This window comes from Maniola hyperantus, chromosome 4 (genome assembly GCF_902806685.2).
Source record: "Maniola hyperantus chromosome 4, iAphHyp1.2, whole genome shotgun sequence".
NCBI lineage: Eukaryota > Metazoa > Arthropoda > Insecta > Lepidoptera > Nymphalidae > Maniola > Maniola hyperantus.
In genome coordinates this window covers 15,825,005-15,847,688 of record NC_048539.1, presented here as the reverse complement: position 1 = coordinate 15,847,688, position 22,684 = coordinate 15,825,005, and the positions used below count along the sequence as shown (strand labels likewise).

At 39.3% G+C, this 22,684-nt stretch overlaps 1 protein-coding gene across 1 annotated transcript; it reads left to right on the top strand.

Moving 5' to 3' along the window:
- The first annotated feature begins 141 nt into the window (after positions 1 to 141).
- LOC117997120 (ATP-binding cassette sub-family F member 1) lies at positions 142 to 19,455 on the top strand. The gene is made up of 17 exons (XM_034985293.2): positions 142 to 470; positions 555 to 674; positions 812 to 913; positions 1,686 to 1,811; positions 2,541 to 2,642; positions 5,065 to 5,171; positions 5,696 to 5,873; positions 7,405 to 7,692; positions 8,349 to 8,425; positions 8,827 to 8,975; positions 10,211 to 10,294; positions 11,808 to 12,045; positions 13,221 to 13,401; positions 14,644 to 14,822; positions 15,954 to 16,187; positions 17,577 to 17,735; positions 19,011 to 19,455. Exons 1-17 carry the CDS (start codon positions 248 to 250, stop codon positions 19,110 to 19,112), a joined length of 2,649 nt encoding a protein of 882 aa, XP_034841184.1. The 5' UTR covers positions 142 to 247; the 3' UTR covers positions 19,113 to 19,455.
- The last annotated feature ends 3,229 nt before the right edge of the window (positions 19,456 to 22,684 follow it).

The following is a 22,684-nucleotide window of genomic DNA, read 5'->3' as shown; positions in this document are numbered from 1 at the left end:
AAAAGAAAACTTAAGTCGCACATCTATCTCTAGTAATATAGTAGATAATATATGGCAACAACTGTAGGTTCAAAAAGGTTAGATTCCAGAGCCGTAAGGTTAGTTGAAAAAAAAAGCTGTCAATTGTCTAAAGACCACAGACGAAACATAGCGAAAACTTGCACAAATGTCAAATTGGCGTTTGGCAGAAAGTAAATTTTTTAACTTTAGCCAAATTTAGAATTCGCTTTAAAACTTGAAATCCACCATGTCGAAGAAAAGAGGAAATAAGAAAAATCAGGAATTAGACGAGGAGTTCGAGGAGAAAAAATCTTCAAACGATACTCATGACATAACCTCAAAGACCAAGGGTAAGGGCAAAAAGAAAGGTAAAGGGAATAAAGACAGTGACGATGAGGATACAGTGAAGAAGCCACAAATATCAGACGAGGAGGATGTGCCTAAGCCAGTTAAAAAGTCACAAAAGAAAGGTACGGAATAAAGTAAGAAATTCGATGACATGTATGTGACACGTATTTTTTGGGTCATAATTTACTTATTTTGTTACTTTTCAGCTAGTAAAAAGAAAGGCGGCGGGGACCCATCTGACGACGAGGATGATAACAAGTCGCTCGTTAGTAATGCTACTAGCACTGCATCTAAATCAGCTCCTAAACAGAATAAGAAAAAAAAAGGTATATTAGGTATATAAAGGTTCTAAACATCTTGTAGGCAGGTACTATTTATCTTTCGAATTTGTCCTTGTGGATTTAGGTTCTTTCATATCCCTTAAAAATGTAAATGTCATGTGTAATTTGATTGCATGTTGCAGGCAAAGGCAAGAAAGATGATGATTGGTCAGATGGTAACAGTGATGAAGAGACCAAAGAGGTATCAGATGAAGAAATAGCTAAACCAGTCTTGAAGAAGAAAGGTGAGGAATTAAATATTACAGTCCAAATTGTTTACAATTACATTGTTTATAATAATGTATCGGCTATAATGACCCAAACCCAAGTGCTTGCTAATTTATAGCATAAGGAGCTAAGATCGATAATTATTACAACTGTTGGTTTTTACTACCCACAACACGTTGACGGTGGTCCACGACAGATTGAGATGGCACTCGGGGTATGAAGCAGGGGGACGCCCCGCACGTCACCCGTGCTTGCCTGCACCGGGAGAAAACGCAGAGCATTGTCTGCTGGAGCAAGCATAATCGCTCCCAGGTTTGCTCGTTATTCTGTAAAAGTAAGCGTACTGCACTTCTTTTTACACGGGCAGCCTGTAGGTGAACTACCCACAGAAACAGTACAATGCCCTGTGCGTTCAGTACAATGATGCATTCAGGATGCTAATGGGTCTGCCTCGTTACTGTAGCGTGTCAGGTATGTTCGCGGATGCGCATGTGGATTGTTTCCACACTACCATGCGTAAACAATTCACATCCCTAGTGTGCAGGGTAAGGGCTATTTCCAATAGCATCCTGAAGGCATTTTCTAATAGGTTTGATTGTCAGTACCTGTACCATTATCATAATATTGCACATGCTGGCCTGTCTTAGATACAGTTTTAGGATTAGTTAAATTGTTTTAAGATTACTAACATTAGTTTTAAGGTGTTGTCAATACTAACAAAAATACTATCTTGATCTTGGCCCAAATAAATGTTTTTTTAAATGCTTTATTGGATGACTTTTGTTAAAGGTAAAAATAAAAAGAAAGTTGTAACGGGTGAATCGTCAGAAGATGAGGATCAGGATGATGCAAAGTCCGTAGTGAGCGATGTATCTAGTAATGCCCCACCACCCGTTAAGGCAAAAGGGAAGAAAGGTCAGTTTCTTGTAATTTCTTTATTTGATGTCGTACATCATAAAATCTTGACTAATTCATACTGCAACATCCTAGTCAGGCTCCTGGATGAAATGATAGACATACATAATCCATTTAGTAGGTAAAACGTTTATTTCTCTCGAACACTATTAGTTATTTGCTGGGATTTTATTTCGTTTACTTCTTAGTTCTTTAGCATTTGATTATTCACTGTATTAGGCCGTTCTGTATATTTACGGCCGTGGACTGACTAAACACTTTCGCATTTATAATATCAAACAGTGATTATCTGTAGGTACATCTTTTTGTACAAATTGCAAGCAAATACGTTATTTGACACCAAGTTAAATCAGTGACTTTTTATCAAATAATTTATTTATGATTTATAGTCAAATTGGCTATTTGCAATTTGGCTATGGGCGGAGAAACCACAGGGGCCCAATGTTGACCGATTTCATGGAGAGGAAGACCCCCCCACTAGGTGGACGGACGACATCAGACGAGTCGCAGGGAGCCGCTGGATTCAGGCGGCGCAAGACCGTGGCGTGTGGAAGCCTCTACAAGAGACCTATGTCCAGCAGTGGACGTCTATCGGTAGATGATGATGATGATGATGATAGTCAAATACCCAATTTACGCTGTACTTTTTTATGGCTAGAGTAGGACTTGTGTAACTCCATATAAAATGAAATTAATTAGAATTTGTTCTTGTTAATAATGGAATTAAAGGTAAAGGCAAGAAAGATGACTGGCCGGACGAGGAAAGTGATAAGGAGTTGAAAACAGAGTCTGAAGATGAAGATGTACTGAAACCTGTTGTCAGAAGCAAAAGTAAGTTCCGTATAATATGCACCATAGTAAGACCAATATTATGAACAGTCTTAAATATCACTTGCTTTAACTGCGAAGGATAACATAGTGAGGTAACCTGCATGCCTGAGAATTCTCCATAAAGGTGTATGAAGTCTGCTAATCTGCACTGGGCTGTGGCAGACCATGGTGGCCTAAACCCTCTTCATTCTGAGAGGAGACCCGTGTTCAGCAGTGGGCCGGCAATGGGTTGATCATGATGTTGACGATAAACTGCCTATGTTGGGAATTTAATATTTATTGAAAGTGTATGTTGCTTGCAAAACAATTAGAGCTAGCGCGCACTAAGGTAAATTTCCGTGCGTTTTTTCCCCGCAAAATCTGTGAACTGTAGAACTACATAGAAGCGCGCGCACTGCGAAATTAATTCCGCACCGGATTTTGATAGATTTAAATTTAAATTTACGGCTTTTAAAACGCACCGCAATTCGCTGCACCGTTGGTGCGTGTTAGCTCAAAGTCCAACCAAAGAAGTAACACGAGGTGAAGGCCGGACTGCATTACAGCGGCGCGTCGCTTCGCGTCAAGATATTCTCTACAGACCGTTCACTATAACTTGGCCCCTGACGTTCTGTTGGCACCATTACAAATCACACAATAATAAACCCTAATTTCTAAGGAATAAAGCAAACAAATCATTGGCACTGATTCCGTTGTCTTTCTCTAAACTAAATTTAGAGTATCTGCATCCTTTTCTTTTTAACAATGCTAAAAAGGGACAGAACATGAACTTCACATTTAAAGATTTTAAATTTTAAAATCACGGGTTTTACCATCTACAAATTAAATTTAAAACTGTCAAACTGTGTCTGTCCTTTTCATATTACATTAGTAAGAAGAGGATACGAATACTCTAAAATTAGGTTGTGCTCAGAATCAGTACCACTATAGCACCATAAGCCCTCAAAGTCTACCGATTTTAGGTGAAAAGTGTAGCAGACGAAAGATCGGCATTTTGTTGCATTATTGTGAACCAGATGGCGCTAGTACCGTTATACAACGCGTTTTCCATTTAGAACAGCGAACAGGTATATTATGCTAAATGTTAGTTGAATGTTAACGATAAATCAAAAACTATTAATGTATTTTTGGAAGGTGTCATGAGTAATCATGCTACCTCAAGAATCGTTGAATAATTATTCTAGGTTAGGGACCTATCTGGTACATAAATGTTACGTACAATACCTACTACCATCCTATGATCCTACTACCTACCCCAGTCCCCACCCATTGTCACTTCAACTTTTACAATAAATTCAGGTGTTGTCATAAGTCGTAGATAGAGTAATAAAGCTAGATAAAAGAACGTTTGCTTTCTCATTCACACTAAAAAGAGAGCACAGATAAAGTTACTAATGTGATAAACAGAGACGCAGCTAACCTATTTTTTGTCCCTTATCGTGTAACCATTTTTTTATTTTTCAAGAATACATACAAGGAATACAACTTTAGTTGCAAAACAAACTTTGAGAATTCGTGGCTTCATTGTATTTTTCATTAGTTATTTACTTGTTTTCACATAATAAACGTTTAATACAAATATTGACTACGTCATCATCGTTACGTCGTGCTACCGCTATCTCATACGCGGTTACACAGTACTTTAATCTAGCTTTTTTACTTAGTCTACGTCATAAATTCATAAATATCATATTACATTAGTAAGAAGAGGATACGAATACTCTAAAATTAGGTTGTGCTCAGAATCAAGTACCAATGGTGCCAATATGACGGGAGGGGTCAAGTTATAGTGAACAGTGCTTTGACGCGCAGCGACGAGCAGTGCAGCGCCGCTCTAGTGCATCATCATCATCATCAACCAATAGATGTCCACTGCTGGACATAGGTCTCTTGTAGGGACTTCCACACGCCACGGTCCTGCGCCGCCTGAATCCAGCGGCTCCCTGCGACTCGTCTGATGTCGTCCGTCCACCTAGTGGGGGGTTTTCCAACGCTGCGTCTTGCGAGGTCGCCATTCCAGCACCTTGGGACCCCAACGTCTATCGGTTGTAGGAACTATGTGCCCTGCCCGTAGAAAATGGTTGAAATAATATTTTTACGCTGTGCAGCGAATGTTCTCAAATGTGTGTGAAGTCTATCAATCCGCACATGGCCAGCATGGTAGACTATGGCCAAAACCCTTCTCAGTCTGAGAGGAGACCCGTGCTCTGTATAGTGTTCACCATTAAATCAAGTGATGTTTAATTATTTCAAATGCACATAACTCCGAAAAGTTAGAGGTGCATGCCCGGAATCGAACCCTCGACCTCCGTTTAGAAGGCGGATGTCCTAACCCTAGGCTATCACAGCAGTAAGTCAATATAATTTGATTATTGTGATCCGAGATTGTAATATTTATTAGAATTGTGTTCATTGTTTTCAGTGAAACAGAGAAAGAAAAACAATATAGATAATATTGAAGAGGAACTAAAAAAATTTGAAATAAAGGAAGAAGAACCAGAGCCGGAGGAAGAACGGGAAGAAACAAAGGTGAGAAAATTTTAATAAGTTAAAAATATTTAGTCAAAGTCAAATAATTCATTCAAAGCACAGCACACCGCGCAGCTTAATGTTGTTTATAGATAAAACAGCACCAGAAAGTTAGCTTAGCTGAGCACAGCACAGTGCAGCACAGCTCAATGTTGTTTGTAGATAAAACAGCACCAGAAAGTTAGCGTAGCTGAGCACAGCACAGTGCAGCACAGCTCAATGTTGTTTGTAGATAAAACAGCACCAGAAAGTTAGCTTAGCTGAGCATAGCACAGTGCAGCACAGCTCAATGTTGTTTGTAGATAAAACAGCACCCGAAAGTTAGCTTAGCTGAGCATAGCACAGTGCAGCACAGCTCAATGTTGTTTGTAGATAAAACAGCACCAGAAAGTTAGCTTAGCTGAGCATAGCACAGTGCAGCACAGCTCAATGTTGTTTGTAGATAAAACAGCACCAGAAAGTTAGCTTAGCTGAGCATAGCACAGCGCAGCACAGCTCAATGTTAATTGGTCACCCATATTCAGGCATCAGCAGAAGAGAAATCGGAGCCAGCAGAAAAGAAAATGAGCCATAAAGAGAAGAAGAAACTAAAGAAACAGCAAGAGTATGAGAAGCAAGTGGAGTTGCTCACTAAGAAGGGAGGCCAAGGCCACAGCGAGCTGGACGCCAACTTCACAGTCAGTCAAGCACAGAAATCTGCAGGTTAGTTTAGAAAGTCTTGGAAAAAATAGGTCAAACCAAAGATAATATATACAAGTAAGATCGCTAACGTCATACATTCATTTAAAGCTTGCGTAAAACTCCTTTAAGTCGCCGGTACCTTGTAGGTCAACTCCTTATAGTGTGATGGCATTATTGTGCAAGCTAAAATGTGAGTTATCGAATTTATTTAGTGGCATCTATCGAACAGCTGATGAAACTCAATTTTATTTAGAGCTAACTCAAATTTTACTCAAATAATAAACGAAATCCAAAATCACAGGCAATCATCAAAGGGTCCGCTATCAAGCGTAGGTCAACAGTTTGGCATCATCAAAAATCCAGGAGCAAGCACAAGTAATCGGGTTAGCAGAATCTCGGAGTCCATATAGCAGAAACAATTCACAAACGAAATAGGGAAAAGAAATAAAAGCACTCAGAAAATTGTAACACACCGTCAAATTCAACCGTCACCAATCCAAAGGCAAAATAATAATTTTATTTTCAAGTAACAAGTCATTTTGTTACGCCATCTACTGGAATTTTGTAATACTACTTCAGCTATCCAAAGCAAAATGCTATGGATATCGTAAAGTTCAATGAGTCAATAATTAAAATTAAGAATTAACTTTTTCCGATGGTGATGTTGTGAAAATTTTGTATTTTGTTACTAAATATAAATAAATTTGATGAACCAGACAAGTAAAATATGAGATTTCGTCAAATCCATAAAAAATATATTTCATACGAACCAAGTGACGCCATCTAGTAATAGTCTTGAACTAGTTACAATTTTAAATAGAGAGTTAGCGATCTGTACTTGTTTAATATATTATCTTTGGTCAAACCTACCACCTTATATAAGTCCCGCAAATTGCTATTGCGCTGGAACCATGTCTCATTAACATCGGAATGACGTCATTTTGACGTATATTTAAGTAAAAATATACCATCAGCTCAAAATTAGTCCGTATCAGTCTAGTGCTGACGTCACTAAAATGGCAGCCACGCGCATTAGCAATTTGCGGGACTTATACGTCATATGAAGGAGGAAAAAAATTGAGCTCAAATATTCATATTTTTGAACCAATAATAAACAAAACTTAATTTCGAATGTTTTTTGAATACATGTTTGTTGGAAAGCCGCTCAAAATGGTTAACGCTCAATGAGTTTTTGTCTCTGTCATTAAGGAATTACGTAACAGAGAGAGAGAGAGAGAGAGAGAGAGAGAGCCCTATATTAGTATAGGTCTCTCTCTCTCTCTCTCTATTAGTATAGGGCCCTATATTAGTATAGGGCTCTCTCTCTTTCTCTCTCTTCTCTCTATGAATAAAGTGCGACAAGGCTATCTTGGCGCGTGGCGAAAATCGGAACTAACGTTGCCGTCAAGTGTCCCCTTTGTTCTTGTTTGAATATTCTAAGCCTTGTTCTCCAACAGCGCCCCTCTGTCAATGTCATTGAAGTGCCAAGAGAGCCTTGTCGCACTGTAGAGTAAAGGGTACAGATAATATAATTTTCTTACTACTTTTTAAGGTCAGATGGCGGCACTCGAGAACGCGGTCGATATAAAAGTGGAAAACTTTTCAATAAGCGCTAAGGGCAAAGATTTGTTCGTGAACGCCAATTTGCTTATTGCGAACGGTCGTAGATACGGCTTGGTGGGGCCCAACGGCCATGGCAAGACGACGCTGTTGAGGCATCTGGCGCAGCGTGCCTTCCCGCTCCCGTCGCATATAGACATCCTGTTGTGCGAGCAGGAGGTCACTGCCAACGACACGAGCGCTGTGGAAACTATACTGGAGGCAGACGTTAAGAGGACGGGTAAGTTTGTGTGTGTGTGAAATCTATTGCATACGTATTAGTGTGCGTGGGGGTGCGTACATGTGACGTATACGTTGGTCGGGCCCAACGGCCATGGCAAGACGACGCTGTTGAGGCATCTGGCGCAGCGTGCCTTCCCGCTCCCGTCGCATATAGACATCCTGTTGTGCGAGCAGGAGGTCACTGCCAACGACACGAGCGCTGTGGAAACTATACTGGAAGCTGATGTTAAGAGGATGGGTACGTTTCTATGTGTGTGAAATCTAAGTCCCTATTACTAAGCCTCCGCTGTCCATCCGTCTGTTTATTTGTCAGGGGGCTGTACCTATCTCAAACCATAATAAGTAGAGAGCTGTAAAATTTCATATATACATTCTATAACATACACTATAACAACAAATAATAGAAATTTCAAAATTCAAATTAAATATTACATAATCGTGTACGATAGTACGAAGTCCTTCGTGTGCGAGTCCGAATCGCGCTTGCCTTTTCTTATTTTAGAAATTAAAGTACTCGTATTTTAAATGCATTTACAAAAATGCATTTAAATACATAAATGCATTGTATATATGTATTTAAATGCATATATACAAATATGCATACTTTTTTACTTTTACGTAGGTAAAAGTAAAAAAATCATCTGCTTTTTTTAGAGCTGCTCAAAGAGTGCAAGGAGCTAGAAGCTGAAATCGAAAAGGGGGCAATGAAGAAACAAGAACGATTAAATGAGGTAATCTATTTGTTATGCGAGCCCTAGTTTTTTTATATTTTACAATATCTATTAGTAAAATAAAACACCTAAACAAAATCTAATACCGATAACTATTTGCCTCATATTGTAGTTTTAGTGATTTAGTATATTTCAAACCTGCAATGTATAGCGTGAAAAACTCGGACAACACCCGCCCACGACGCGGCATTGACTCCGAGTGGCCTACTTACGCAACATTCGTTTACCTCTAGCGTCAGTCAGATGTTTTATTTGCAATATATCGTTATATCGTTCGTATAGTTAAAGACCTGGAGAGTGACGTAGGCTAATTTTAACCCGGAATATCAAAGAGTTCCCACGGGATTTTTATAAGCATAATTCCACGAAGTACTGATAGTTACTCAGAAATTCTTTTTTAGGTGTATTCAGAGCTAAAAGCGATAGGCGCGGACTCTGCGGAACCCCGCGCTCGTCGTATTCTCGCTGGTTTAGGGTTCAGCCGGGAAATGCAGAATCGAGCCACTAAGAATTTCTCTGGAGGATGGCGTATGAGAGTTTCTTTAGCCAGGTATCTATTGCCATTATAACGCGTAAAATTTAACTCCTCACGCGCCATTTTACTTTTTTGCGTCAAATTTCATGTCAAAAGTACGATTTTAATGCTTATTTTAAAGGTGAACTTTTGACATGATAGTTGACCCACAGAGTTAAAATGGCGCGTGAGTAGTCATTTTGTACGGACTATAATTTATATATTTAATTTACTACCCCATTCGGTTTAAAGCCTCGCTGTCCGTCCGTCTGTCTGTCTGTTAGCGGGCTGTATCTCATAAATCGTAATAGGTAGATCGTATATTGCTATTTCTGTTATAACAACAAATAGAAAAAAAATTTAATGACCGCCATGTAAATTATGAAAAAAAAATTAAAAATACATAATTTTGTAGTGCTACGAAACCTTTCGTTTAAAAGAAAAGGTGACTGACTGACTGACTGATCTATCAACGCACAACTCAAACTACTAGACGCATCTGGCTGAAATTTGGCATGCAGATAGCTATTATGACGCCGACACTAAGAAAGGATTTTTGAAAATATGACCCCTAAGGGAGTAAAAGAGGTTTTGAAATTTGTGTAGTCCATGCGGACAAAATCTCAGGAATAAGCTAGTCTAAATATATAAAAGGAAAAAATGACTGACTGACTGACTGACTGATCTATCAACGCACGGCTCAAACTACTGGACGGATCGGGCTGAAAGGAGATCGCTCGTGAACGGGTCCTCTTTTGTGGCGTCGTGTCAAAACTTAAATTAAATTTTAAAATATGTGTTATTTTTTTACAATTATATGTTTTATTACGACTTTTCTTTCACTCTATTATTGAAAATATCCACAATTACAGTTAGAATCGTTAACATCCATTTATTTTGAAGAAGTATTAATTAAATATAACCTCATTAACAGCAACATAAAAAATAAGATTTCTGTATAACCAGGGTGAATAAATGGAAATCGTTTGCAGAATATAAAAAGGTAATTATTTGTCTACAAAATAAAATTAAAACTATGGTGACATAACAATTATATTAGGGGGGGCCCAAAGCTCCTAAGAAAATGGGCAATCTCCAGCATGCATGCATGCAGATAGCTATTATGACGTAGACATCCGCTAAGAAAGTGTTTTTGAAAATTCAACCCCTAAGGGAGTAAAAGAGGTTTTGAAATTTGTGTAGTCCATGCGGACAAAGTCTCAGGAATAAGCTAGTCATGAATATGATATGAACCGTGATATTATTTTCAGAGCCCTGTACATAGAACCTACGCTGCTACTTCTTGACGAACCTACCAATCATTTAGATCTGAACGCTGTCATTTGGTTAGACAAGTAAGTATTTAACTTTTGAATTACTATATTTTAAGTCATCTTAAGGAAGCTTAGGGTGAGATCTATAGAGCGCACTTTGACTTTGCTCAAACTTAAGATTGAGTTAAAACGAGACAGATTTATGTGAGATATATAGCTCTGTCTCATTTTAACTCTGTCTTAAGTCTAAGCAAAGGCAGAGTGCGCTCTATAGATCTCAGCCTTAGACACAAATTTAAATATATATATATTTTTTTTTTTAATTTATATACAAGTTAGCCCTTGACTGCAATCTCACCTGGTGGTAAGTGATGATGCAGTCTAAGATGATAGCGGGCTAACCTGGAAGGGGTATGGGAAAGGGAATAAATAAGTTTTGAGTTTTCTATCTCACGAGCATGGTGATTCGCTAACTCAGTGTTAAACAATGAATTATAGTGTTAAACTTAAGACAGAGTTAAAACGAGACAAAGCTATATCTCTCACATAAATCTGTCTCGTTTTAACTCAATCTTATGTATGAGCAAAGTCAAAGTGCGCTCTATTAATCTCAGTCACTCAGCGGCCTCAATCACTCAATAAATCCCTATTATAAATGTGAAAGTGTGTTTGTTTGTTGGTTTGTCCTTCAATCACGTCGCAACGGAGCAACATATCGACGTGATTTTTTGCATGGGTATAGTTTAAGACCTGGAAAGTGACATAGGCCACTTTTTATTCCGGAAAATCAAAGAGTTCCCACGGGATTTATAAAAACTTAAATCCACGCGACGAAGTCGCGGGCATCAGCTACTAAAAAAATAAAAAGTTGTAATTTCGCTAATTTTATAACATTAAATTAACCGTCTTACAGTTCTATAAGTTCTTAAGTATGGGTTGCCTGGAAGAGATCACTTTAGTGATAAGGTCGCTCTTTGTTTTTTAAGTGTATCCTCTTACTTCTGTTCTTACTCTCTGTAATTTGTTAACAATTAAGTTATTTAAATAAATAAATTAATAAGATGTATTTTATTTTATTTTATATCAATGGTTAACAAATAAACTATTAATAAACTTAAATCTAAAAAAAAAACAACATTAAATTTAAAACTAAAATAAATTAAATTAAATCTAAAACCTCGTCGAGACCACCGCAGCGAGGCATTGTACCCAAGATGCTGGCAGCATTACCCCTTTGGATGGCCAAACTAATTCTTTGACCAAGGTAGCTGCCAGCTCTCGGGTCCCCGGTTGACTCGATAACTCTTTTCTCAATTTCTTCAAAAAGAGCTCGAGCCCCCAAATCAAAAGGCACGAATACGAAGCTCCCATCGAGGTTTTCATGTTTGCGCCTCTTGGCCTGTTCGGCGCTGATAGCCGCTGCACCCGCCATAGAGGAGGTCGCCTGAATGTGGGATGCAGCTAAAGTGTCTACACAAGTTGCATCCCAAACAAGCGACCTGCCCATCTTCCACGGTACGAGCGTCATACCATCAGGTCTCTTGCCATCGCTACGTGCCAAACCAATAAATTAATTAAAATAATTTTTTTTCAGCTATTTACAAGGTTGGAAAAAGACTCTGCTCGTAGTGTCCCACGACCAGTCGTTCTTAGACAACGTGTGCAACGAGATCATTCACCTGGACCAGCAGAAGCTGTTCTACTATAAGGGGAATTATTCCATGTTCAAGAAGATGTACGCACAGAAACGGAAAGAACAGATCAAAGAGTACGAGAAGCAGGAGAAACGGTTGAAGGAGATGAAGGCGCATGGACAGTCCAAGAAGGCTGCAGTGAGTATCACCACTCGCTACTGACTGTCATATAAGCTGTGATAGCCTAGTGGTTAGGACGTCCACCTTCTAATCGGAGGCGCGGGTTCGATCCCGGGCACGCGCCGCTAACTTTTCGGAGTTATGTGCGTTTTAAGTAATTAAATATCACTTGCTTTAACGGTGAAGGAAAACATCGTGAGGAAACCTGCATGCCTGAGAGTTCTCCATAACGTTCTCATAGGTGTGTGAAGTCTACCAATCCGCACATGGCCAGCGTGGTAGACTATGTCCAAAACCCCTCTCACTCTGAGAGGAGACCTGTGCTCTGTAGTGAGCCGGTTATGGGTTGATCATGATGATGATGATGATGACTGACTGTCAGACTACTGTGTCTGTCCTTAAGCGAGGTTTAGACTAGCAAGAACTTTTTGCAAGTTATTCCGCAAGTACTTACAGAATTGTTTACACTACGAGCAATATTGTACATGTACATATATTTGTGACTTGCGGCAAGTCCAGCAAGTTACAAAGCTTGTGGAAGTGAGCTTGCGAAAGTCAACTTCTGCAAGTTATGTTGCTAATCTAAACCTCGCTTTAGACTCAAGTAGTAAGTCCAGGGCTCGGAAACCTGGTTATTAGGGTTCCATACCTCAAAAGGAAAAAAGGAACCCTTATAGGATCACTTTGTTATCTGTGTGTCTGTCGTGTCTGTCAAAAAACCTATAGCGTACTTCCTGTTGATCTAGAATCATGAAATTTGGCAGGTAGGTAAATCTGATAGGACAACAAAGGGACAAATGCGAAAACCGTGAATTGAGTGAAAAAATGTTTTCATGAACAAATAATAGTTTTTCAATTTTCAAAGTAAGATAACTATACCAAGTAGGGTATCATATGAAAGGGTTTTATCTGTACATTTTAAAACAGATTTTTATTTATTTTAATGCATATAATAGATTTTGATTTATGTTCAAAATGTCAAAAAAATACGACTGTAGTACGGAACCCTCGGTGCGCGAGTCTGACGCGCACTTGGCCGGTTTTTTAAATAACGTCATTTTTATTTATACCTATACAGTATTTTGATTTTTATCTATTTTTTTTCAATAGTCGGGTTACAGTTTTCTAACTGTTTTTAATATTTATGATAGTGTTTTTACCTTTAAAAAAATTTGAACTTTTGTTATATACAGGAAAAGAAACAGAAAGAAGTGTTAACCCGCAAGCAAGAGAAGAACCGAAGCAAATCTCAGCGCGAAGAGGCGGAGGACGGTGGAGCGCTGATCACTCTGCTGCAACGACCGAAGGAGTACCTCGTCAAGTTCTCCTTCCCGGACCCGCCGCCTCTACAGCCGCCCATACTGGGCCTGCACAGTAAGTATATATAAGAAAGAGACGGTAATAGGTTAACCAATAAGCAAGAGAAGGATAGAAGCAAATCTCAGCGCGAAGAGGCGGAGGACAGCGGAGCGCTGATCACTCTGCTGCAACGACCGAAGGAGTACCTCGTCAAGTTCTCCTTCCCGGACCCGCCGCCTCTACAGCCGCCCATACTGGGCCTGCACAGTAAGTATATATAAGAAAGAGACGGTAATAGGTTAACCAATAAGCAAGAGAAGGATAGAAGCAAATCTCAGCGCGAAGAGGCGGAGGACGGCGGAGCGCTGATCACTCTGCTGCAACGACCGAAGGAGTACCTCGTCAAGTTCTCCTTCCCGGACCCGCCGCCTCTACAGCCGCCCATACTGGGCCTGCACAGTAAGTATACAGGGTGTTTTAGAACACTAGCAAAAACAAACACAGGTGATAGTACTGATGATTACTGATAGATACCACAAAAATCATAGAGATAAGTGCTTCCCTGTCCACTTTTTCTCTCATTTTCTCTTTATTGTAAATGTTTTTGGTACAAAAAAAACCGAATAAAAAAACCTGTATTATTAAAAGTTTATTAATCATAAGTAGAAGTTTAAGCTAGAATAATATTACTTATTAGCCCATAGGCTAGATGGTAGTAGTAATAAAGCTGCCATTTTATAATGGTGCTTTATGGTAGGAAAACAAAAAAAAAAAATTAAAAGTTCGCAATGTATTGCAAATGAAACATCCTGACCGACGCTAGATGTCAACGAACGTTGCGTAGTTAGGTGCCGCCGGGTTAACGCCGCGTCGTATGTGGGGCATTGACTCGGAGTTTAGCACGCTATACATTGTGGAATACCTTATAAAGTTCTCCTTTTCGAACTTGATGTCTTTTCAGCAGCGCATACTGGGCCTGCATAGAAAGTGGTTATAAATGAAAAAGAGATAGAGCGTTGGTTTCTAGCAAGAGAAGGACAGAAACAAGTTACTCTGTTGCAGCAGGTAAAGAAGTGAGGTATTTTTTAAATTTTGTTTACACCTTAAGGGCTTTTGTGCACTTATCCGTATACGGTTCGTATCCGTGATTCTTCGAAGTGGCCGTCATACAAATACGTACTCATCGAAATCACGGATGAGTGCACAAATGCCCTAAGCCCTTGACTATCTTGACTTGGTCAGAAACCTCTGTTCAAGCAAGGTGTACCATCAATTTTACTTTACTTTAGGCCTTGACCATGCAATTTTGTCTCGTAGATGTGGACTTCAACTACCCTGGCCAGAAGCCTCTATTCAAGCAAGTGGACTTCGGTATCGATCTCAACACTCGGATAGCCATCGTGGGCCCCAACGGCGTGGGCAAGTCTACCTTCCTCAAGCTTCTAGTGGGAGAGCTGAGTCCCATTCGGGGGGAGTTGATTAGAAACCATCGGTTGGTGAGTTTAAATATGTGCCAATGTGATGTGTGAAGCTAGAAAACTTTATTGCAAACAAAAAAACAGGCCAAGTGCGAGTCGGATTCGCTCACGAAGGGTTCCGTACACTATCGTACAAGATGTTTTAACATTTTTATGTGCAACACTGCAAGATAATGGGGCCGATTCTCTTGTACACAATCTCTAAACTAAACTAAATTAACAGGTCTAAATCTAGTGCTATCCTTTTCCGCAAGCAACATTATGAAAGGGATAGCAATAGATTTAGACGTGTCGTTTTAGTTTAGTTTAGAGATTGTGTACAAGAGAATTGGCCCCATTGACAACAGCTACAACCATCTAAATGTGATTCTATAAAATAATTTTAATTTTTCAATTCACATATAGATGGCGTTGTAATTAAAATGTGTTCACGAAAAATTTCGTGCACACATTTTATTTTATTTTGTGATTTAACCACAAATTCACGGTTTTTGGAATAATTCCTTTACTTGTGCTATAAGTCCTATCTATCTACCAGATTTCATGATTGCTGATAGATAGATAGATGCCCTATAGGATTTCTTGACAGACACGACGGACAGACGTACAGATAGACAGATGATAACAAAGTGTTCCTTTACGGGTTCCTTTTATCCTTTTGAGGTACGGAACCCTAAAAAGATCAAGAAATTATTTTATTTTATTTTGTTTATTTGAAAGTAATCAACAGCGTAATTACATAATTATTATTTAAATTTAAATTTAGTTTTAACAGAAGGCCACAAGAGATTACTTAAAACTAAAAACCATTGTATGCAGAGGCGGCCTTATTGCTGAAAGCAATCTCCACCAGGCAGCCTTTGGTGAGAGGAGAGAGTAAGTAGGTGTGTTGGATAGCACCTACGCGCAGTACACATATTCTATATCACGTGGGAATTTTCCGGGATAAGAAGTAGCCTATATATGTCACTCTCCAGGTCTTTAACTATGCAAAAAATCACATCAATCCGTTGCTCCGTTGCGACGTGATTGAAGAACAAACCAATAAACCCACTTTTGAACGAATAAACACACTTTAACATTTATAATAAGGGTACTGATTATATGGGTAGTGATAGTATAGATATAGATACAAATGTTTGAAAACAGAGGATCGGTCGCTTCGACCAGCACTCCGGTGAGCATCTAACTGCGGAGGAGTCTCCGGTAGAATACCTCCAGCGTCTGTTCGGCTTGCAATACGAGAAGGCGAGGAAAGCGCTCGGCACGTTCGGACTCGCGAGTCACGCGCATACGATCAAGATGAAGGATCTTAGCGGAGGGCAAAAGGCGCGAGTGGCGTTGGCTGAACTGACGCTGATGGCTCCCGATGTCGTTATTTTGGTGAGTTTTTTTTAATGTGTAGACTAGCGCTTGGCTGTGATGCATCCTAAGATGGATAGAAATACCTCCAGTCTCTCTTCGGCTTGCAATACGAGAAGGCGAGGAAAGCGTCACGCGCATACGATCAAGATGAAGGATCTTAGCGGCGGGCAAAAGGCGCGGGTGGCGTTGGCTGAACTGACGCTGATGGCTCCCGATGTCGTTATTTTGGTGAGTTTTTTTTAATGTGTAGACTAGCGCTTGGCTGTGATGATGCAGCCTAAGATGGATAGAAATACCTCCAGTCTCTCTTCGGCTTGCAATACGAGAAGGCGAGGAAAGCGTCACGCGCATACGATCAAGATGAAGGATCTTAGCGGCGGGCAAAAGGCGCGGGTGGCGTTGGCTGAATTGACGAATATGGCTCCCGATGTCGTTATTTTGGTGAGTTTTTTTAATGTATAGACTAACGCTTGGCTGTGATGATGCAGCCTAAGATGAATAGGAATACCTCCAGTCTCTCTTCGGCTTGCAATACGAGAAGGCGAGGAAAGCGTCACGCGCATACGATCAAGATGAAGGATCTTAGCGGCGGGCAAAAGGCGCGGGTGGCGTTGGCTGAACTGACGAATATGGCTCCCGATGTCGTTATTTGGTGAGTTTTTTTTAATGTATAGACTTACGCTTGGCTGTGATGATTCAGCCTAAGATGGATAGGAATACCTCCAGCGTCTCTTCGGCTTGCAATAAGAGTAGGCTAGGTAGTTAGGTTTTCCTAATACGGTATTTTACGCCAAGCGAGAAAAACATCCAATAATGTATAAACATAATAGTATTAGCAATAAGCAATCGAAAACTGTTAATTTCAGTTTATAATACTTACTTAAAAAGATTTCACTTTTTTAATCTGTTCTACAAAATATACCCAAAACGCATGACACCGTAGCCATGTTAATTCCGACTGTGACGTCACATGGATTGAAATTGTAACACTAAGAAAACACCGTTGCTTACGTAGCATTTTCGTGGTTTGCATTGGACATGCAAAAGTTAAATGCATTTTTATTGCGCTTATCGACCGAATAAAGTTTTTGTAAATTATGTGCAACACTGCAAGATAATGACAACAACGCCATCTGTGTGTGATTTGATAAATTGATTTTACACTAATAATTTAATTTTAATTTAATCACATATAGATGGCGAATGTGTTCACGAAAAATTTTTGGTACTTTATTATCACTTTAGGATCAAATTTAAGACGCTTCAACAAGGGTAAAACTAAAATACCCTATTGTTCGAGATGAGCGTACATCACCTGATCCCATGCAAAATAATGTACAAAATCGAAAATAATAAACTACCCTCATTTGGACAGCGGCCATTTTATGTATTTGAATGTATGTGCAGGATGAACCGACAAACAACCTGGACATTGAGAGTATTGACGCGCTGGCGGAGGCCATCAACCAGTACAAGGGCGGCGTAGTCATCGTGTCGCACGACGAGCGCCTCATCCGCGAGACGGACTGCTCGCTCTACGTCATCGAGGACCAGACCATTAACGAGGTACGTACTTACCTTTACACAAGTTTAAAAAATCTATTAAAAGTATGCTCCTGAAAAAAGCATATTACACAATTGAATAGAATAGAATAGAATGTTTTTTTATTCATGTAAACTTTTTAAAAGTGCTTATTAATAGTCAGGTAGTTTTAATTTACCACTGGTTCGGAATGCCGTTCCTACCGAGAAGAACCAGCAAGAAACTCGGCGGTTGCTCTTTTTAATTTTTCAATTTACAATGTTATTATACCGTACTATACAAGCCATTGCAGCCCCGTGCATTGCTGGAGCGAGTCAAATCCAAGCTTTTTTATCGTTTACATAGTCTGCGACTGTATAATATGCTTTTTTTAGGAGCATACTTTTAACACATTTTTTAAACTTGTGTAAAAGTTGAAGATTATCTAAATGATAAAAGAGCGTGGATTTGACCTGCAGCTCGTTCCAGCAACGCACAGGACTTTTTTATACATAACATAATATTGTATATCAAATATATGAAAACAGCAACCGCCGAGTTTCTGGCTGGTTCTTCTCGGTAGGAAACGCATTCCAAACCAGTGGTAGATGCATCTGACGATTCAAAGTACTTGTGAAAGTTTACTTGAACAAAAATATTTTCATTCATTCATACGACATCGAGACCAGTACAAGGGCGGCGTGGCCATCGTGTAAGCGCCAGTATTAAGCATAGTGTTACTCTGTATAACATAAAACTATAATATAGTGTTGGACATCCTCTTTTAAAGGTGTTAATTTAAAATTCTCCGCGATCGCAGACTTCTGAGGATCGTTGCTTCGCACCGCTTTGATATGTCATTAATATTGTTCTAAAATCTATAAATATTGGGGCCGATTCTCTAGTACACAATCTCTAAACTAAACTAAATTAACAGGTCTAAATCTAGTGCCATCCTTTTCCGCAAGCAACATTATGAAAGGGATAGCAATAGATTTAGGCGTGACATTTTAGTTTAGTTTAGAGATTGTGTACAATGGAATTAGTATGGAGAGCCTCAATAGCTCAACGGGTAAAGGAGTGGACTGAAAACCGAATGGTCGACGGTTCAAACCCCGCCCGTTGCACTATTGTCGTACCTACTCCTAGCACAAGCTTGACGCTTAGTTGGAGAGGAAAGGGGAATATTAGTCATTTAACATGGCTAATATTCTTTAAAAAAAAAAAAAAATTAGCCACATTGTGTATTTTAAATCTGGTCGAATCGCACCTTCCCTGACTGAACAAAACAATTTTTTACCATCTTTCTTTTTTACCAGGTTGACGGAGACTTCGACGATTACCGTAAAGAACTTCTGGAGAGTCTCGGAGAAACCATCAACTCGCCCTCCATCATCGCCAACGCGGCTGTGCAGCAGTGAATCAAGACTTAATAGCAGAAGGAGCTGGCGAGCAAAACGGTGTAATTGCAATACTTTTTTTTCATTAATCCGGACGTTTTTGGGCCACTATATACAAATCTAAACTCATTTCAAAGCTAAGCGGCCTAAAACTGTGCTTAAATTCAGTTCAAAGTTTGTGATTTACAGTAAAAATTCATTCAGTTTTTGCTCCTCCTGAAACGAGACAGAGCTATATCTCTCACATAAATCTGTCTCGTTTTAACTCTATATTAAGTCTGAGCAAAGTCAAAGTGCGCTCTATAGATCTCAGCCTAAGAATAAAAACCTTCCTTCTATACTGAACCGGAACGTGTCCTTTAATTTCGTGTTACTTGTATTACTTGTTTGTATTCTTTCTCTACGTAGAGAGATTCTCCCTTCACATCCAGCAGGGTTAGCATGGGCGGGGATATAATTTTCTCCCCGGGGAAAGGATAAAATCTTTATCCCCTCCGACAGCTTTATCCACTCTCCAAGCATGGGCTCACGGGTGGATATAATTATCCACAGTGAATAAAACGGGGGACTTTTCGGTTTTCGGATCTTTTCCTTTACCTTTATTGGGTTAATGGTAATTGGTATTTGGGACCTATGTTGGGTTTATGTTGGGGTTCCCAACCATATTCCAAACATAACCCAAACACAACCCAAACATAACAGAAACACAACCCAAACATAACCCAAACACAACCCAAACATAACCTAAACCCAACAGGTACCGCGAGACATGTTTTGATTTTTTAAGTTCTATGAGAATAAACTTAAACCCACGTCTAATGTCGAGGATAAAATTGTCCCCGAATTAGGGATAAACTTCTCCTCTCCCCTGTTGCCGTGCTTTGAGAGGTGGACAAGTAAATTTTATCCCTCGTCAGTGGATATAATTGGGGGATAAAATTTTTATCTCCTGCCCATGCTAGGGGGGCAGGAGACGGAAGATCGATTTCTTTATGTGAAAACTACGGATCGTGGATCTAAATTAAACCAAAAAAAATTAGGTCAATATGTCATTCTCTCTTTGATGAAAGAGATACATTAGAAATATTATCAAAACTAGCTTATTCCCGCGACTTCGTCCACGTGGACTACACAAATTTCAAACCCCTATTTCAACTCCTTAGGGGTTGAATTTTCAAAAATCTTTTCTTAGCGGATGCCTACGTCATAATAGCTATCTGCATGCCAAATTTCAGCCCGATCCGTCCAGTAGTTTGAGCTGTGCGTTGTTAGATCAGTCAGTCAGTCACCTTTTCCTTTTATATTATCAAAATTTGTCGACGTCTAATGCATAAAAATAACAACTTTCAAATCAACTTTTTAGTAATTATGTATAGTAAGCGACAGGTCGAGATGGCAATCGGGAAGGGAACGCCCCGCACACCCGCACAGCCCCCCGGCCGGGTTAGCGCGGGTGATGTGCGGGGCATCCCCCCGCCTTATGGCCCGATTGCCATCTCAACCTGTCGCGGACTATACATAGACCTCTACTAAAACAAGTACACTGGACTTGCGATTTCCGACATGTTTTTGAAGGAACTTGATTTTCACTTTCGGCGCAACAAAGCCTACTTGGAACTATAGTGCGTGACAGGTCGAGATGGCAATCGGGGTATGAGGTGGGGGGCGTCCCGACAGCGATTGCCATCTCAAACTGTCGCGCACTATAAATTTTAGTGACATCTGTCAATTTTAATTCCCGGTACGCTCGGTGGGGCGCTTCGAATCGGCACAATAATTACTGTTTTAAACACCTGCAAAGATGCACTTTAATGTTGTTTTATTTGTATAAATGTACATAAAAACATGTAAAAAAAAATTTTTTTTTCTAAAAGTCTACGAATGTAAGTCAAGTGTTGAATTTCGAAAAGTTACATAATAGATATTTTAGCAATTTTATAGTTATCCAAAACTTTGTCTTTAGGCGTCCGTAGTACCCGAAGGGTGTCCGTCCGTCTGTCTGACAGTGGGCCGTATCTCACGAACCGTAAATAGGTAGAGAGTTGAAATTTTCACAGAATATGTATTTACATTTCCGCTATAACAACAAATAATAAAAAAATCAAAATGGCCGCCATGAAAATTAAAAAAAAATTAAAAGCGTTATTTCTTGTAGGGATAACCCTTCGTGTGCAAGTCCGACTCGCACTTGACCGATTTTTTTAACATTAATTCTAGCGTCCAACTGCACTGAACCTCTTTCAATATGATATTTTATTTTACTGATTTTGTTAGATTAAATACTACATTGCAATGGGGTTTTGGATTGTAGTAATAAAATGTGATTTTTTGTATAACGGTAGTTTATGGGGCTAGAATTCATTATTAAAGAGAATAATTTAAAAAATCATGATTTTTATTTATTTTTAACATGAACTTCATGCTGTACCCAAAGGTGTTTAATGACGTTACTATCCGTAAACGACAATTTTTTTTCAATTTTTCAGTATAAAAATAGAATAATTTTTTATGTTAAAAAATTAAAAAATATTTGTCGTTTACGCCTTGTGACGTCATTAATCGCTTTCCGTACAGCGTGACGTAATTAATTTTTTTTTTTTTAAAAGAATATTAGCCATGTTAAATGACTAACATTCCCCTTTCCTCTCCAATTAAGCGTCAGGCTTGTGCTAGGAGTAGGTACGACAATAGTGCAACGGGCGGGGTTTGAACCGTCGACCTTTCGGTTTCAGTCCACTCCTATACCGGTTGAGCTATTGAGGCTCTAAATTAAAAATCCTAGCCCCATAAACTACGACTGTACAAAAAGTCACGTCATTTTATTACTACTGCATCCAAGACCCTATTATACGAAGTTGGTAATAGTGTTATCAAGTTAAAAAAATCTGCTTGTGATTGTATGTATTCTGTATTGTAATGTGTATTAAAATCGTCATAATATTTAAATAAAAAATATTTTTTACATAAACTAAGCTGTTTTTTTCTTCAAGCTAATGTTGGGCACGTTTCTGTCGCACGATGCCATAATCCTCTCTAATCTACGGGTGAGATTTAATTCTTTAGAGCGCACTCTGGTGCTCTGACTTAGCTTAGACTTAAGACAGAGCTGTATCTCTCACATAAATCTGTCTCGTTTTAACTCGCATAGTCAAAGTGCGCTCCATAGATCTCAGTCTAACAGCCGCACTCAGAGTAGCTAATCGTTACTTAAGATTGAGTTAAAACGAGACATTTATGTGAGAGATATAGCTGTCTCGTTTTAACTAAACTTAAGTAACGATTCACATATACGACGGCAAGATTAATTACTGTCGTCCACGACTTTTTGCTGTGACGATAGATTGTCGTGATGATGGGAACAGCTAGACGACAATCGTCCAACGATAAAACGGTTTAGACGGTGTACGGCGCATTCAAAATAAACTGGCGTCTTTCCACTTGAGATCGTCATTAGCACTAACAATTACATTCTACATGCCACGTAAACAATAGGGGTAATAAACCAAACACTCATATAGAGCCCATTTATTTTTTAAAGAGCCGGTTCAACCTCATAGTGTCGATACTTTTGAATTCACCCGCCACGACAGACA

Coding starts and splice junctions, on each gene's coding strand:
- LOC117997120 (XM_034985293.2), top strand. CDS start 248: ATGTCGAAGAAAAGAGGAAATAAGAAAAATCAGGAATTAGACGAGGAG. Junction 1,812..2,540: donor TAAGGCAAAAGGGAAGAAAG/GTCAGTTTCTTG, acceptor ATGGAATTAAAG/GTAAAGGCAAGAAAGATGAC. Junction 5,874..7,404: donor TCAAGCACAGAAATCTGCAG/GTTAGTTTAGAA, acceptor CTACTTTTTAAG/GTCAGATGGCGGCACTCGAG.